This window comes from Priapulus caudatus, unplaced genomic scaffold, assembly GCF_000485595.1.
Source record: "Priapulus caudatus unplaced genomic scaffold, Priapulus_caudatus-5.0.1 Scaffold259, whole genome shotgun sequence".
NCBI classification, from domain to species: domain Eukaryota; kingdom Metazoa; phylum Priapulida; class Priapulimorpha; order Priapulimorphida; family Priapulidae; genus Priapulus; species Priapulus caudatus.
In genome coordinates, this window is record NW_014577320.1 from 211,144 (window position 1) to 226,385 (window position 15,242).

Below are 15,242 nucleotides of genomic sequence, written 5' to 3' on the forward strand. Positions count from 1 at the left end.
ACTCCGCGCGCCCATTCCGTGCGCACGTCTGGCCGGGCAGCACGGCCGCGCGAAGCGCGCCTTCATCGCGGAAGGCGCGAAGTGTCGCCGCCGCGTAGCGGCGCAGCACGTGCCGGCACGCGTAGCGTAACGGAACACGGTAGAACAGCCTTATCCTGAGATGCCACGGGCTCGCAATACCATAGCCCAGGGGTCCTTATTATGACCAGTAGGCGGGAACTGTTTGTATTAGGACGCGTTGATCCGCTTGCACAGCGAGAGAGTTCGCTGCTGTCGTACTTAATAACGTTGTCGATCTGAGAGAACAACGTATCGGCAGTAGGCTGGACTAAAACTGATCACAGAAGTAGCTTAGTGGCAGATTCTGGTGGCGCCTGTGCGTCGTTGGTGCGTGGCGTCGGCATGTCGTGTAGTGGTGTGTGGTGCGTGTGTGTGATGGGTGTGCTGTGTGTGTGTGTGTCGTTGTGTGGATGTGATGTCGTGTGTGTGACTGTCTAATGTGAATGTGTGTGTCTCTGTGTGTAGCCCGCGGTGTGTGGTGTGTGTCGCGCGGCGTGTGCGTTGTGTGGTGTGTGTATGTATGTGTGTGTGTGTGTGTTGTGTGTGTGTGGTGCATTGTGTGCGTGACCACGGCCGTGTGTATGTGTGGCGGCGGAAATTGCGTGCTGTGTCTAGCGCGCGCGTCTGCGTGTGTGTGCGCGGCGTTGTGCGTGTGTGCTGTGTGCGCCGGCGCGCGGCGTGCCGTGTGGTGTGTGCCGGATACGCGTGCGGTGGATGTGTGAGTTCGCGCTGTGCTAACGGATGGGCGATCGATTTATAGGCGCATTAGATAATCCTGCAATTCATCAAATCTGCGCTGAGCGCTGATCGGATGTTTTAGATATTTTCCACAAGATCTTTCGACCTGTCAGTCTGCGTTTAGTGAAGCAACATATAGCGAAAGAGCGAGCGTAATCGAATGTATGTCAGTTTGTTGCGGGCGGAACGATGCAATGAGTGCTAGTGCTGTATGTCAGTATCGCGTGAGGTAACCATATAGTACGCGCGCGCCGATATAATATAATATATATATATAATATTTATTAGTATATATATATATATATATATTATGTATATATTATGCGATTCGCGTCGTGTTAATTTTTATAGTACGCCGGCGCCGGCATTCATGTACTATGCCGTCATGCTGACGCCTGTGGTGATACACAGGAATTAATTATTTATATGCTTATTGATTACAGATTCGAGTAAATTAGTTTTAATTTGCTGAGAGTGATCGATCGTAGTGACTGCCTTGAACGCACATCATCAATATGTGGATTCTTGATTACATATAATCAAATAATTGGTGCTGCCACTCCATCTTTAGGAGCGTTACTATGTAATAAATTGCTAGTTATATATTCATAATAAGTTTTTCCGTACGAATTGCACACGTTACACTGAATTTAATTAAAGTCATATTGCATGGCTTTCGTTCTGTACATGATTGTTTTGGGCCCCTTCCAATTCTCTGGCTATGTCTGCTTACTGCATTTGCTTCTCTTTCAGTAATTATTTTCTAAGCGCCGCTCTTAACATGTTTGTTATCGCGCAATCTTACGTGTTAAAGGCCTTGCTATATTGTGAGTCATCAACTATATTATTATATATTAGGTTACTCAACATGGGGCCATTCAATTTAGGAAGGCTTAGGCGTCCCAGGACCCAAACCAACAAGCCCTCATTCGGACACTTTTGGCAAGTAGTAACCACGGATATTATTTACTTAGGCCTATTATAAATTTTAGAGTAGGCTTATACATCTCCTCTGCTATATTTTCTTTGATATTAAGTTCTTCGTTATCTCATTATTTGATATGAGGAAGGAGATTATTTCTTCGATTGAGTTTGAACTGTGACGCATATCCTGTACGCACACAATTTGTGTCATGTAGCAGCTAGAGACAGATAATATATCAGGATGTGAACAAATAATCTATTATTATCCACTATCCTGTTATATCTATATTTGCCCATTTTCAAGGCCCGCGTTACTAATCTGAGCTTTATCATACTCTAATTCTGAGGCGGGCTACCAAATTATACTGAAAAAGGGACCAAAGTCCACACATCGTTGCCTGGCATTTTGAGTGTATATTTTGTGGACAGGGGTGTACATTCTGTTAAAAAAACACGCCACTATCCAATGAATTTCGTCCATAAAACTCATTTAAAATCCTATTGTATACAAGTTGACTAAATCCATGGATGATATTGGACAAAAAACTGAAAAAAATCGTGGTTGAGGTACGGCCATGACTCATATAGGCGTTTCTCAGCAAACTGTTTTCCTGTATGGCCAAACACGCCTTTGCCCCGTCGCGTGGATTGACAAATACTTCAACTTGCACTCGGGAAAAGCGAACAACACTAAAATATAATTAATTACTCTTCGTGACAATATCGTCAGGTCAATGCGAACGATGTCACATTACCCGGTCATGCAATCCTTATCATCGACTATCAATCAACTCAACCGAACAGTACACGCACTTCGTATGCAATGCTTGCCCACTATTCATTTCCGCTAGCAGCCCCTAAATTAATTAGCTTGCTAATGATTATATCATATTTGTATGCGCCTACGTGATGGTTGTGACTAGACGTTAGTAAAGTAAACATTTGATCGACATGCAGTGGGAGAAAAATATACACACGATATATATATATATATTATCAGAACATGCAGTGGGAGTAATATCGTACTACTCACATTACTACTACTACACAACAAACACACTACACACACACACACCAGACACACACACACACACACCACACACACACACGAACACACACAAACACTGCACACACGCACCACACACACACACACATCACCCACAGCACAAACACACTTACAACACACAACCACACACACGTAACAGAACGACCACACACACAACACCATCACAACACAGCACACACACACACACCACACACAACACACAACACATAATATATATAATGATATAATATCAAAGAGTACATAAGCTCTTACTAATGCTACTTTTGATAATCTATATTATATAATGAGCTGTCTAGTCATTGGGCCACTAGTAAAGTATACGGTAATATATAGCTAGAGAGCTAGGTTAGAGTACGAGCCCTGACCAGTAGCCACAGATAACACCGCCATATCGTATATATGTACTTACTCTAACATGCCACCGAATACATGTATGATGCGGTTCATATAATCATAGATTATAAACCGTAATCAGGCAATGTTCCATAATTACGACACGCGCGACGTTGGAATACGCACATCATATACTTATGGGCAGGGATGTGATCAAAATGCAAACGTTCAATGATACGATGCATTGTTCAAATTGAACAAGTCGCTTTAATCATTCAAACGCTTCAAATTGATCGATTGTATTGTTCAATTGAACACGTCGTTTAATCATTCAAACGTTCAATTGATCGATTGAATTAGTTCAATGATCCATTGATTGTCAATTTGAATCGCATGATTTTTTCAATTAGACTCGAACTGATGATTCAATTGCCTATTGCCAAAGTTGCAATTTGCAATTGCCAACATTGAATCGCAGTTGACAAATCAAAGGCCACGAAAGACGAATTAGGCGTATGAAATCATGGCAATGGAGCAATCGCGAGGCTCGTCAATCCGCCAAATCAAACGTATAACCTACTGCACCATAGGCACAAGCAGGCCATGACGAAGGACGCGGGTACGCGCGTACACGATTGACGAATGGAACGCAATCGGCAGGCGTTCCCAGATAGGCGATTAACCGCTGATGACGGCGTGCTACCCGCGTGTAACTCGTGCGTGATCCCGCTGTGCACGTGAGGTCCCCGCGCTGTTACGTGGTTACCGCGTGTACCGTGCCGCGGCTGTACTCTGCGTGTACAGTCGCGTGTCACCCGCGTGATACACGCGGCGTACACGCACGTACACCGGCAGTACACGCACGTAACACGCACAGTACCACGCGGGGTTACACGCACCAGTACACGCGGAGTACACGCATATAGCTGACGGAAACGCCGAGACGATTGCGTTTCCTAGCAATATAACCTTACAATAATAAATTACAACAACAACATAATACATAATAATAATAATAATAATTAATAACAATAATCATACATTATTGATGTTAATAAATGACAATAATTAACTTAGAAAACACATGTTCCACTCGCTTTCTAATCTTATACTAGCTGCGCACTCTCGCATTTCTTAGCTATACCAGTCATTATATATAATGTGGTCAATTACGCACCCCCATGCGCCGATCACTGATTCTCTATAACACTAACTAATTAGATAATCCAGTATAAATTAATATCAATATAGAAGTAAGTCGCGTCCGCTGCCATGCGATAATATCCGAGAACGGTTACTGTAGCGGACACCGGGCTAGGAAACGCCGCGTACGGCATATTATCAGGGTAATAATGACAAAGAATCTCTCAATTCATTAACCCCTGATAAGAATATCTGCGTTCTAATCTATTAACTTGACCGCTGAGCCTGTTTTGAGTTTTGACGCATATGTATAGTGGCTCACCATTGCTCACTGACCTGCATGTCATATATGGAAATCCCATAAACAGCGGCAATGGCGAATTTAGCTGCTTAAGTCGTTTGTATACTCGATCTACAATCCTTAATTCTGTTTCTAGGGTATTCCACATCACAGACTACGATGGATATAAGAATATGGGTGGAAGATTACGGAGTAGTCGCTAATTTTAGACAACAAGCTGTATTCCACCTCCCATCCGATGCCATCAGATGCCTCCGATCGTTGATGTAACAGTCTTATATAGTATTGACTATATTGCATTTTGTGTGTTATTTAGTCTAATATTATTTATCAAATTTTAATCATGGAGTAGCATAAATATATCATGCCCGCACAACGTTAGCACTCCTGGTTAACCTGCTACCGTCTATCAGCGCACGCTTCTTTCCGTTATACATAATATGTTCTCTGCGATTATAACCAGGCTTTACCTCTACATAGCGGATCCCTCTTTCATTTTACAGTTCCTAATATGCCTTACAATGTCATCCTCAAAAAAACTGTGTCCTGCACCAATATGTTATATAAAAAGCAATCGTAGTTCAGTGGCAGATCTAGATGGGGGTTGTGGGGGGGGCTCCTGAAAGCTAGATCCGGCCCTGTAGTTATATGATTATGAACTGGCAGCAGTATTGCAAGAACAGAGCTATACTGCTGTGAGTTTCGTGTTTATATCTCCCCGATGCAAAGTTATAAGAACGTTGTTATAACAAACGTCACCTGCCGTAGCCCAGCCGAGTAGCTTTTCTGGTCATCTTTCATCACACCAAAGAGGCACTATGCTCCACGATCGGAGCCAAAAATACAATATATATGTATATATATATGTATGAAGTTCCGTTTCCCAAATGAAAGTTAGATTACACAGAAAAAATTGTAATTAAAACAACTGGAGACATTATGTAATTATGATTATAATTTTAATATCAATTATAATAATATATATATATAATACTATATATAACTAATGATCGGATGAATTTTGTTTGATAGGGGCGTTTATGATGCGAAGCAGTCCACGCTCCTTCTTGATATCCCGGACTTAATCAAGCAGGCTGTTGGAAGACGCTCTCGCTAGCATTTTAGAACAGAAGGTCGTGAGGGTTTCACTATACATAATATAGGCTTATATAAAGCCTTCGCGTACGCTGTAATCGATCGAACGAGCGCTAACATTGAAACATTCACAGTAGTTAACTTCACCACATAGTAACACACAACACACCAACACACACACACACACACACAACCACACACTCACACACACACACACACACACACACACACATCCTTCAACTGCTGCACGAGCAGAAATCGAGGAAATTCGCTCCTAACTCTAGACGCGACCGCCGGTGTATCAGTAACTGTAAAGAACCGAATTAAACGATCATCAGTCATGGTATATATTCTTTGACTTGTCTTTCTCTATGTCTTTTGGCAATGAATACGACATCACAATCCACAACTGTATCGTAGTGACAAACAAGTTGCTACAGACACGCCATGTCGCCGCGAAGACTGTCGCGCCTTGTTGCCGCAAAGACGGACGCGCCTTGTCGCCGCGACAACGGACGTGCCTCTTCGCCTCGACAACGGATGCACCATGTTGCCGTGACGACGGACGCGCTGCATCGCCACGACGACAGACGCGCCACGACGTCTTCGTCGCTTCACAGCTTCGCGGTGGGCCCTGACCCTGGGTCGTCCGCTACGAGGTCGACATACGCTCCCGTCAGCGCGGCCTCGCCCGTCTCGTCGACGACGCAGCGCAGGTGCACGCGTTCTCCGCGCCGCCACATCTCCGTGCGCAGCGTCTGGCCGGGCAGCACGGGCCGCGCGAAGCGCGCCTTCATCGTACGGAAGCGCGCGACGTCGCCGCCCGCGTAGCGGCGCAGCACGTGCCGGCACGCGTAGCCGTACGCGCACAGCCCGTGCAGGATGGGCCGCGCAAACCCGCCGGCCGCCGCAAACGCCGCGTCCACGTGCAGCGGGTTGCGGTCGCCGCTGAGCCGGTACAGCGCCGCCTGGTCGACGCTCGTCCGCTCGACGACGACGTCGTGCGGCGGCCCCGTGGGGGGCGCCACCGTCGGCACCTGCTCGCGAGAGGTGCGCGGGCCGCCGAAGCCGCCGGCGCCTATAAGGAAGCCGACCGCCTGGTTGAGCGCCACCTTGCGGCCGCGCTCGTCGCGCGTCTCCATGACGATGACGATCGCGGCACCGGACGTCTTGTCGAGGACGTCGGCGATGCGGTAGGTGGTGATGAGCGTGGCGTCGGTCGGCAGTGCGCCGTACACTTCCGTGTACTGCTCGCCGTGCAGGAACCGGCTGAGGTCAAACTCGATCGCCGAGCCGACGGCGCCAAACGCCGCCACCAGGTCGCAGCACGTCGTCGAGAAGGTCGGCACGACGGAGAAGTCATCGCTTCCCTCGTAGAGGAACTTGAGCGAGCCGGCGTCGGCGACGGAGCAGCCGATGCCGAGGTGGTAAAGAATGACGTCGCGGTCGGTGTAGCGTATCACGCTCGGCTCGATCGCCGCGTCGCGTAGCTTCGCTACCGCCGCCGCCGCGTCGTCGGTCGCCGTGGCAACAGCGGCGTCGCTCGCGGCCGCGTCGTCAGTCGCCGTGGCAACGGTGACGTCACTCACGGCCGCTTCTACGGTCGTCGTGGCAACGGCAATGCCGCTCGCGGATGGGTCGCCTGCATTGCCGGGGGAAGTCGTGTGGCCTTCGTTTATTTTCTGAAATGGAGATGATACGTAGAGTTAATTATTAATTAATTAATTAATTAATAACTCGACCATGCACTTTTACAGTAAGTATCCAAAGTGGTTTACCAGCTGGCAATTGCGACTGCAATAATCGTTAGCTCAGCCTCTAGAAAACACTACCACCCTCTGATATTGTGTGTGGTCGGACTACTGCAACCATATCTGCCAGAGACCACATATTATCCTGGTTGCATATATATACGCGCAAACGAACGAGGCAAACGAACGAGGCTCATACAACTATAGGGCACCAACGTGGCCGCATCTGTGTACGGTGGACAAACAGCCGCTCGAGTGTTTGCCTGGCTGCTGTAGAGCCTTCACTCACCTCCAACACATCGACAAGAGTAGCCGTCGATTCCTGAATGCTGCTCGGATGGCTGGCGCTTGTCATGTCGGTGATGCCCTCCCAGCTGTCTCGCACTGCCTCGGGCGTCATTCGCTTCCCCTTCTCCCGCACGATCCTTCCCTGCGATCTCTCCCACCTACGCAAAGAGAATGCCACGTGAAACAGGTGTGTTAGCTTGACTGAACCCCGTCTTACAGAGGAACCCAAAAACTATAACTGCTGTGGTTGGTTTCGTAGAAGAATAACAACGCGAGGCATTGATTGCAATGAACGGCAAAATGCCTTCAGGAGTGACTTTGTACACAATTAAGTTACTAGCCACGTGTATGAGAGTGTGAGCCAAATACTAATCTTTACAGAGAAACCTGCCACATTATACAACACATCTCTCCTTATCTTATAGAATATTGATATACAGCCCTGATTCAGCCTTTTCTTTCATAACTTTAACATGTCAAACAGAAAAAAACGTAAAACGTAATTCGTTACAGCACAAACGTTCATCACCTCTAACATATGACTACGTGGACTAGCACATATACACGTACGCACGCATGCACACACACACACACACACACTCACACATGCGCACACACACGCACACATACCTCAGCTTGCCGATCCACCCCGCTCCGGCCTCGAACACTCCTCCCGTCTCCTCGCACGACTCGTGGCAGAGATAGGCGACGAGCGGCGCCACGTACTCGGGCTTGAGCGCGTCGACCAGCTCGCCTGGGAACACGCCGCGCGTCAGCCGCGATCCCGCCGTCGGCACCACTGCGTTGCAGCAGATGCCGTACGCGGCGCCCTCTATCGCGAGCGTGTTGCTCAGGCCGACGAGCGCCATCTTCGCCGCCGCGTAGTTCGCCTGCCCGAAGTTTCCGAACAGTCCCGCGGCGGACGAGGTGACGACGACGCGTCCGTAGCCGCGCGCGCGCATGCCGGGCCACGCGGCGCGCGTCACGGCGAACGCGCCGCGCGCGTGCACGCGCTGCACGCCGTCCCAGTCCGCGTCGCTCGTGCGCGCGAACGAGCGGTCGCGCAGGATCCCCGCGTTGTTGACGACGACGTCGACGCGGCCGAACGCGGCCTCGGCGGCGCGCACGATTCGCTCGCCGTCCTCCACCGAGTCGTGGTTGGCGACGGCGCTGCCGCCGCGCGCGCGGATCTCCTCGACGACGAGATCGGCCGGCCGCACGTCACCGCCGCCGTCGCCGGACGCGCTGCCGCCGAGGTCGTTGACGACAACGTCGGCGCCTCGCTCGGCAAACAGCAACGCGTACTCACGGCCGAGGCCTCCGCCGGCGCCCGTCACCACGACGACACGTCCGTCAAACCTCAGATCCGACATGACGATTGAAGGTCAAGCGGGTCGTTGCTTAATGGCGACAGACTCCCATTGGTGGTTCCGTGTGTGAGCTGTAATTAAACAGAGATGCTAAAATCTGGTGTTTTAATTTGTTCTCCTCTAATAAAGAAAACCATTCACACTATCATTGCTATGTCAAAAAGTGTAAAACTAAACTCATATGCGATGCAAGTAATAACCGATCGACTGATTTCTATACGACTGTTTGTGCAAATGTATAATTTCACAAACGGCTTTAAATGCGTGAGGCAGCAAAAATACAATTAGTGGTTACTCGTGAGTTAAAGTTTGACCTTTGATGTTTCTACAGCTAATAACCAGGGTTTATTTATATGATACGTATGGCCAGGTATTTCTTCAGCTGGGCTACACATGGCATGTTAGAACATGCAAATAATACATGTGTGATATATACGTACTAATCTGGTCCTCACAAACCTTGTAAATATTAGTCTTCAAAGTCCAAGGGTCTATATCGAAGATGGAGAGACAAAGAATAAATGACTTTTACATACTGTAGGAGCACGACATACAAACAACACATAACTGCGCCTGTGCAACCATATATCCTGTTTACACAGGCATATGTTATCAAATCTACGCCATGATCTGGTATACCATGAACCCAATCATACCAGCCTACATTATACAGCACCCCAGTGTCGAGTGTTTACCGTAACTGTGACAAGCATAGATACTAACCCAAGGGTTAGTATCTATGTGACAAGTTAATAGTTGTGTTTAGAGTAAAATTAGTTGTGTTGCTGCTTTGTCGTTATAATGTGTTAATAGGGGGCGCCACTTGCCAGGTGGTGAATATTAGAATACCTTCTCAATACCAAACTCCACGACAGATGGTGCTCTCGCTCTGGCTCAATACTACCTGGCATGTATCCTGAGTATTATCCTGAGTGTGGGAAGGGGCACTGCATGCAGTTTGTCTCAATACATTACCTCTACAACAAGTGTATCACCTTTAGCCCTGTAACGGGAGCGAAGGGGCTGCACTGGTAGATTTAATCCATACACGACATGTTGTCTGTTGTTGTTGTTGTTGTTGCTGTTTTTGTTTTGTCATTATTTATTGACAGTGGTGATCGTGTTGGTACCCATGCGCTTAATTTAATTGCACTTTTCCATTGGGGCATTGCCCTAATATGCAGTAACAACTACCAAAGCTGAATCACCAGGGAATTAAATAAAAATCAAGAGCTACACATCCTGGCGTAATATGGCAGTCTCTTTGTTCTATCTCTGTCATAGCTCTAGAACTATATATAGCCCCTCGTTCCGCCACAGGAACTCGATCAGGAACACAGACACAGTGCCGGTGGTGGAGCGAAAGGCTATAGTTCTAGAGCTATATCTGTCATTACTGGGTCACGTCATATCATGTCATGTATTGTAATGTCATACATTGTCATGTCTTGTAATGTCACATGCACATAGTCAGAATATTATGTATTATAAGTATAATAATGTCACATCACATCATGCATTGTAATGTCTTATATTATAACCTCACGTATGGCATAAGATTGTATAATAGATAAGAAATCATATATCATGTCATGTATTGCAATGTAATAGAACATCATGTATTGTAATGTATTGTGTATGTTGTAATCAACAGATCACGTCATGTATTGTAAATGTCATGTAATTTCATGTCTTGTAATGTCATATGCATATAGTAGCCATAATATATATAGTAGACAGTAATGGGATTTTTTCATGCCGTGATTGTATTGTCATGTATTGTAATGTCATATTACGTTATGTATTGCAATGTCATATCACGTCATGTCGTGTTATCATCCAATGTTAAACAAATGTAATATCATGGTACAGTGTATGGCTGACTCCGATGACCGCATGGTCCCTTCGCCATACCCGTGCATTTTATAAGCATAGTTCAGTAATAACTGTTTGATTTTTCCCCTGACATTAAGTACTGTATAGATGTAAGAACTGTATCAAAACGTTTAGCACAAATAAACATCTTGAATTGAATTGGGTGACTTTCGTGCATGCTTGCTGAATTTACAGGTATGACCGCATGTACCAGTAGGCCCTAAATGTTCCAGTGAGAAAATCGTACATGCAGCCCTAGCTCTAGAACTATGGCCCTTCGCTCTGCCACAGGCACTGTTCCTGTGAATTCCTGTGTAGTGTGTTCCCGAGTTCCTGTGGTGGAACGAGGGGCTATAGTTCTAGAGCTATTGCAGCCTCAGCTATAGGCACAGTGTACACTCATTGTAACTGTTTCTACGCGCTACACTGCATTATTGTTTTAATCATTTTCAATTTCTACCTAGGCTAAAGCGAGGGTCACACCATCAAATTTATTCGCAAAATTTATTAGCGAAATTCGCATGGTGTGTCCGCTCAAGCGCGGGCGAATTTCACGCGATCAAACATGTTTGATATTTTGTTGCAGATTTTTACCGCTGCGTACAAATTCGCATCGTGTGTCCGTGGAAGAGAAAATCAAGCCGGCTGATGTTATAATGCAGCGAATCATTTATCAGTATGCTAATCACATGACCACATGACGGTTGGAGCCATGGTTGGAGCCGTGTGGCGACAGTAGATCGCGTGTAGTGTATCCGCTGCGGTCGTGCGAATATATATTCGCATGGTGTGTCTGCTGCGGTCGTGCGAATATATATTCGCATGGTGTGTCTGCTGCGGTCGTGCGAATATATATTCGCATGGTGTGTCCGCTCAATTATCGCATGTGGGAGCGAATATTTTCGCCCCGAATTTTCGCCCCCAATTGCTATTAACAGTGTAATTAACGCTGACAGGGTCTATGTCTCCCTGGGTACTGCTAGAACTTACCCTGGCACAGGCACTTGGGACAGAGTCAGTAAAAACTGAAAATAATATGAACGCACATTCACAAATAGGCCCTACTACCGTACCTCTCAATTACAGTTCCATTGTTGTGTCACTGTATATCAACTTTCTTTCATAAAAACTAACGCCGAATGCTCCTGCACTCGCCACTGCGAGTGTGCTGTGTCGCCATGATAATGATAATATATATATAAATATATAATATATATATATATGTCAAATATATATAATATATATATATATATATACTTTATATATATATATTATCATGGCGACACAGTACACTCGCAGCGGCAAGTGCGGGAGCGTTCGGCGTTAGTTTTTATGAAGGAAAGCTGATATACAGTGACACAACAGTGGAACTGTAATTGCAGAGGTACGGTAGTAGGGGCCTATTTGTGAATGTGCGTTCATATTATTTTCAGTTTTTACTGACTCTGTCCCAAGTGCCTGTGTACCCTGGGTACGGTCCGGTATACCGGAACGTACCCTGGTACTATCTAATATGCCGACCGTACCTCGCTAGCTCAAGAAACGTATTGCTAGGGTTAGAATACCCGGCCTAGACTAATAATGTAATAATGTAATAATGTAATAATGTAATAATGTAATAATGTAATAATGTATAGACAATCCGTCGCACAGCCTGGTCGGGCTAGTACCTCGACTACTCCACTAACGAGTCTAGGAAGTCGCCTACGCCTACTCTCTAACCCTATAACCATATCAGATAGTTACCAGGGACCGTACCAGGGTACGTTTCAGGCAATACCCAGGGAGACATATAGACCCTATCAGTGTTATTAACAGGGTTATTGGTAGCCCGACCAGGCTCTCCGACTGTTACACGTCGTAGGACAACGTGGTGTTAAGCGAGAAGGGAACTTGTGGCTAGGTTATTGGTAACAAGTGTCCGAAAAATATTCCCCAGCCCTTGCCCAGTAATGGAAATGGCTGTCAGAATCAGGAAACACCTACCGGCGCTCTTCGTGACCTCAATCTTGCGCCGCAACACTGCAACGTTTTTGCAACGTTCCAATGGCGAGGCTCGTACGGGAGTTGGAAAGCAGTGCGCCGCCTGCGCGCCGCCTATAGCCCATAGACTGGCACTCGCTTCCACCTCTCGGCTTAGCTTAGTCATCGATGGGTAATCGAGGTGGGAGCGAGTCCCGTCTATATAGCCTTTGTCCTTGCAGCCATTTCCATTACTGGGCAAGGTTCGCGAACGCGAAAATTTCGTCAGTCTTTCTGTGATTTCGCGTGACACAGCTCGGTTACGAACAGAGACATGTTTTTTATAACAAGTGAACACTGTTCACGTCCCAAATGTCTGCCCTCTGTGTCCCCACTAAAATTGTGGACTGTTCGCTGGCAGCTATGGTGCGTGCGCCGGCCATAAGCATTCGGCGCACGGATCCATAGCTGCCAGCGCTGCATACTGTCGTAGGACGTTCGCGTGCGTCGCGTGCGCCTTGACGCGGAATGCGCGCAAGATCTGCGCTCAGCACTTCGGGTCAACACCTCCTTTCGGCAACGCTTCTCTAGTATCCCGGCTCATCTGGTTGGGTTACATTATTGTATCTAATATAGTCCTAGTAGTAGTACTAGTACTAGTACTAGTAGCTGACGTATGCATCCAAACCACAGATATCATATAGCACGATCAATACAATTAGCTCATAACTGCTCTGAATATACGTAATTAAACAAGTTCGTGTTATCATAGTCTACATACATGATACATAGCCCGACCTAGCCCGACCAGGCTGTGCGACGGAGTGTCTATACACGGGTATCCTAACCCTAGCGATACCGTTTCTCGGAGCTAAGCCCGACCAGGCTGTGCGACCGATTGTCTTCTAACCCTAGCAAGACCGTTTCTTGGAGCTAAGAATAAGATATACGATAGGCATACAAACACATTGTCTTCTATGGTTCTATCAGAGCATATAAATCAACTAATATAGTTCTAAAACTAACAGTCGCTCTGGTCCTATGGAAATCGACAAAACGTGACGGGGACTGACAGCGGTAACAGAGGCGCCACCTTTTGGTAGAAAACGCGTAAAACGCGGTGATAACATTATTATTACCATAATTATATCAGGAGTAGATAATAGACCCTATTATCTACTCCTGATGTAATTAACCTAAGTTACCTAACCCAAGAGTAAGAAGAAGAAGAAGAAGAAGAAGAAGAAGAAGAAGAAGAAGAAGAAGAAGAAGAAGAAGAAGAAGAAGAAGAAGAAGAAGAAGAAGAAGAAGAAGAAGAAGAAGAAGAAGAAAAAGACTGTTCTCGAATGTTCTTGGGGTCACTGTCACTTCGTATTGATTGCCGCAAACTAATGTGGGTGTTGATGACTATATATGAAGTGGAATGATAAGGAGACTGATTGCATGTGTTGGAAAAGTACAAATTACGTGATTAGATTATATTATTAGGGGATTTTCCACTCCATTCGCAGCTGTTAGCGTACGTATCGTTGCGTAAACGGAGCTATAAGCAAAATAAATAAACGTTGTCTCAAAAACATTTGTTTCAATTCCTTACCCCTGTCTAACATTTGGTAGAAAAAGCGTAAACGCAGTGACTTTAAAAGACATGTTGCATTATCACTATATAATATCATTACTATCCTCTGCCATCATATATTACCTATACTCACACGATGGCATGTTCGATAATGGTGCCAGCATGTTATCATCTAGATACCATGATGTTAATTGTAGCGACGTAAAATAATGCCAATTAACTTTCACTGGCATTATTTTACGTCGCTACAATGTAATTAACCTAATGCAGGAGTATAGGCTGGGCTACATTATTGTATCTAGTTATAATATCTTACATGATAAATAAAATGTTATAATATGAATCAGTATAGATGAAGAAGACGAAGAAAAAAAAGAAAAAAAATTAAGAAGAAGAAGAAGAATGTTGTCGAATGTTGTTGGGGTCACTATCACTTCGTATTGATTGGCGTAAACTAATGTGGGTGTTGATGACTATAGGAAGTGGAATGATAAGGAGACTGATTGCATGTGGTGGAAAAGTACAAATTACGTGATTAGATTAGGGGATTTTCCACTCCCTTTGCAGCTGTTAGCGTATCGTTGCGTAAACGGATCTAATTATGGCCCTGTCACACATTGACGATTTAGCCAGCGTATGCCGGACGTATAAAAAATTCGGTGAATACGCTGGCGTACGTCTATGGTTGGCCACAGTGGACAAAAATCAAGAATACATGACTACATATTATATGCCCGCATATAATCGACCAATGGGA

General features: G+C 45.9%; 1 protein-coding gene across 1 annotated transcript; it reads right to left on the reverse strand.

Moving 5' to 3' along the window:
* Positions 1-6,274: 6,274 nt before the first annotated feature.
* Positions 6,275-9,758, reverse strand: LOC106808187 (peroxisomal multifunctional enzyme type 2-like). Its single transcript, XM_014810789.1, has 4 exons — positions 9,606-9,758; positions 8,330-9,140; positions 7,701-7,857; positions 6,275-7,342 (listed from the first exon to the last, which is right to left on the reverse strand). Exons 2-4 carry the CDS (start codon positions 9,070-9,072, stop codon positions 6,275-6,277), a joined length of 1,968 nt encoding a protein of 655 aa, XP_014666275.1. The 5' UTR covers positions 9,073-9,140; positions 9,606-9,758.
* Between the last annotated feature and the right edge of the window lie 5,484 nt (positions 9,759-15,242).

Excerpts from the sequence above, each read along its gene's own strand:
- LOC106808187 (XM_014810789.1), bottom strand. The coding sequence starts at position 9,072 with ATGTCGGATCTGAGGTTTGACGGACGTGTCGTCGTGGTGACGGGCGCC. Across the intron at positions 7,858-8,329 it reads GGGTGGATCGGCAAGCTGAG|GTGGGAGAGATCGCAGGGAA; the intron begins GTATGTGTGCGT and ends CTCTTTGCGTAG. Across the intron at positions 7,343-7,700 it reads CTCTTGTCGATGTGTTGGAG|AAAATAAACGAAGGCCACAC; the intron begins GTGAGTGAAGGC and ends TCTCCATTTCAG.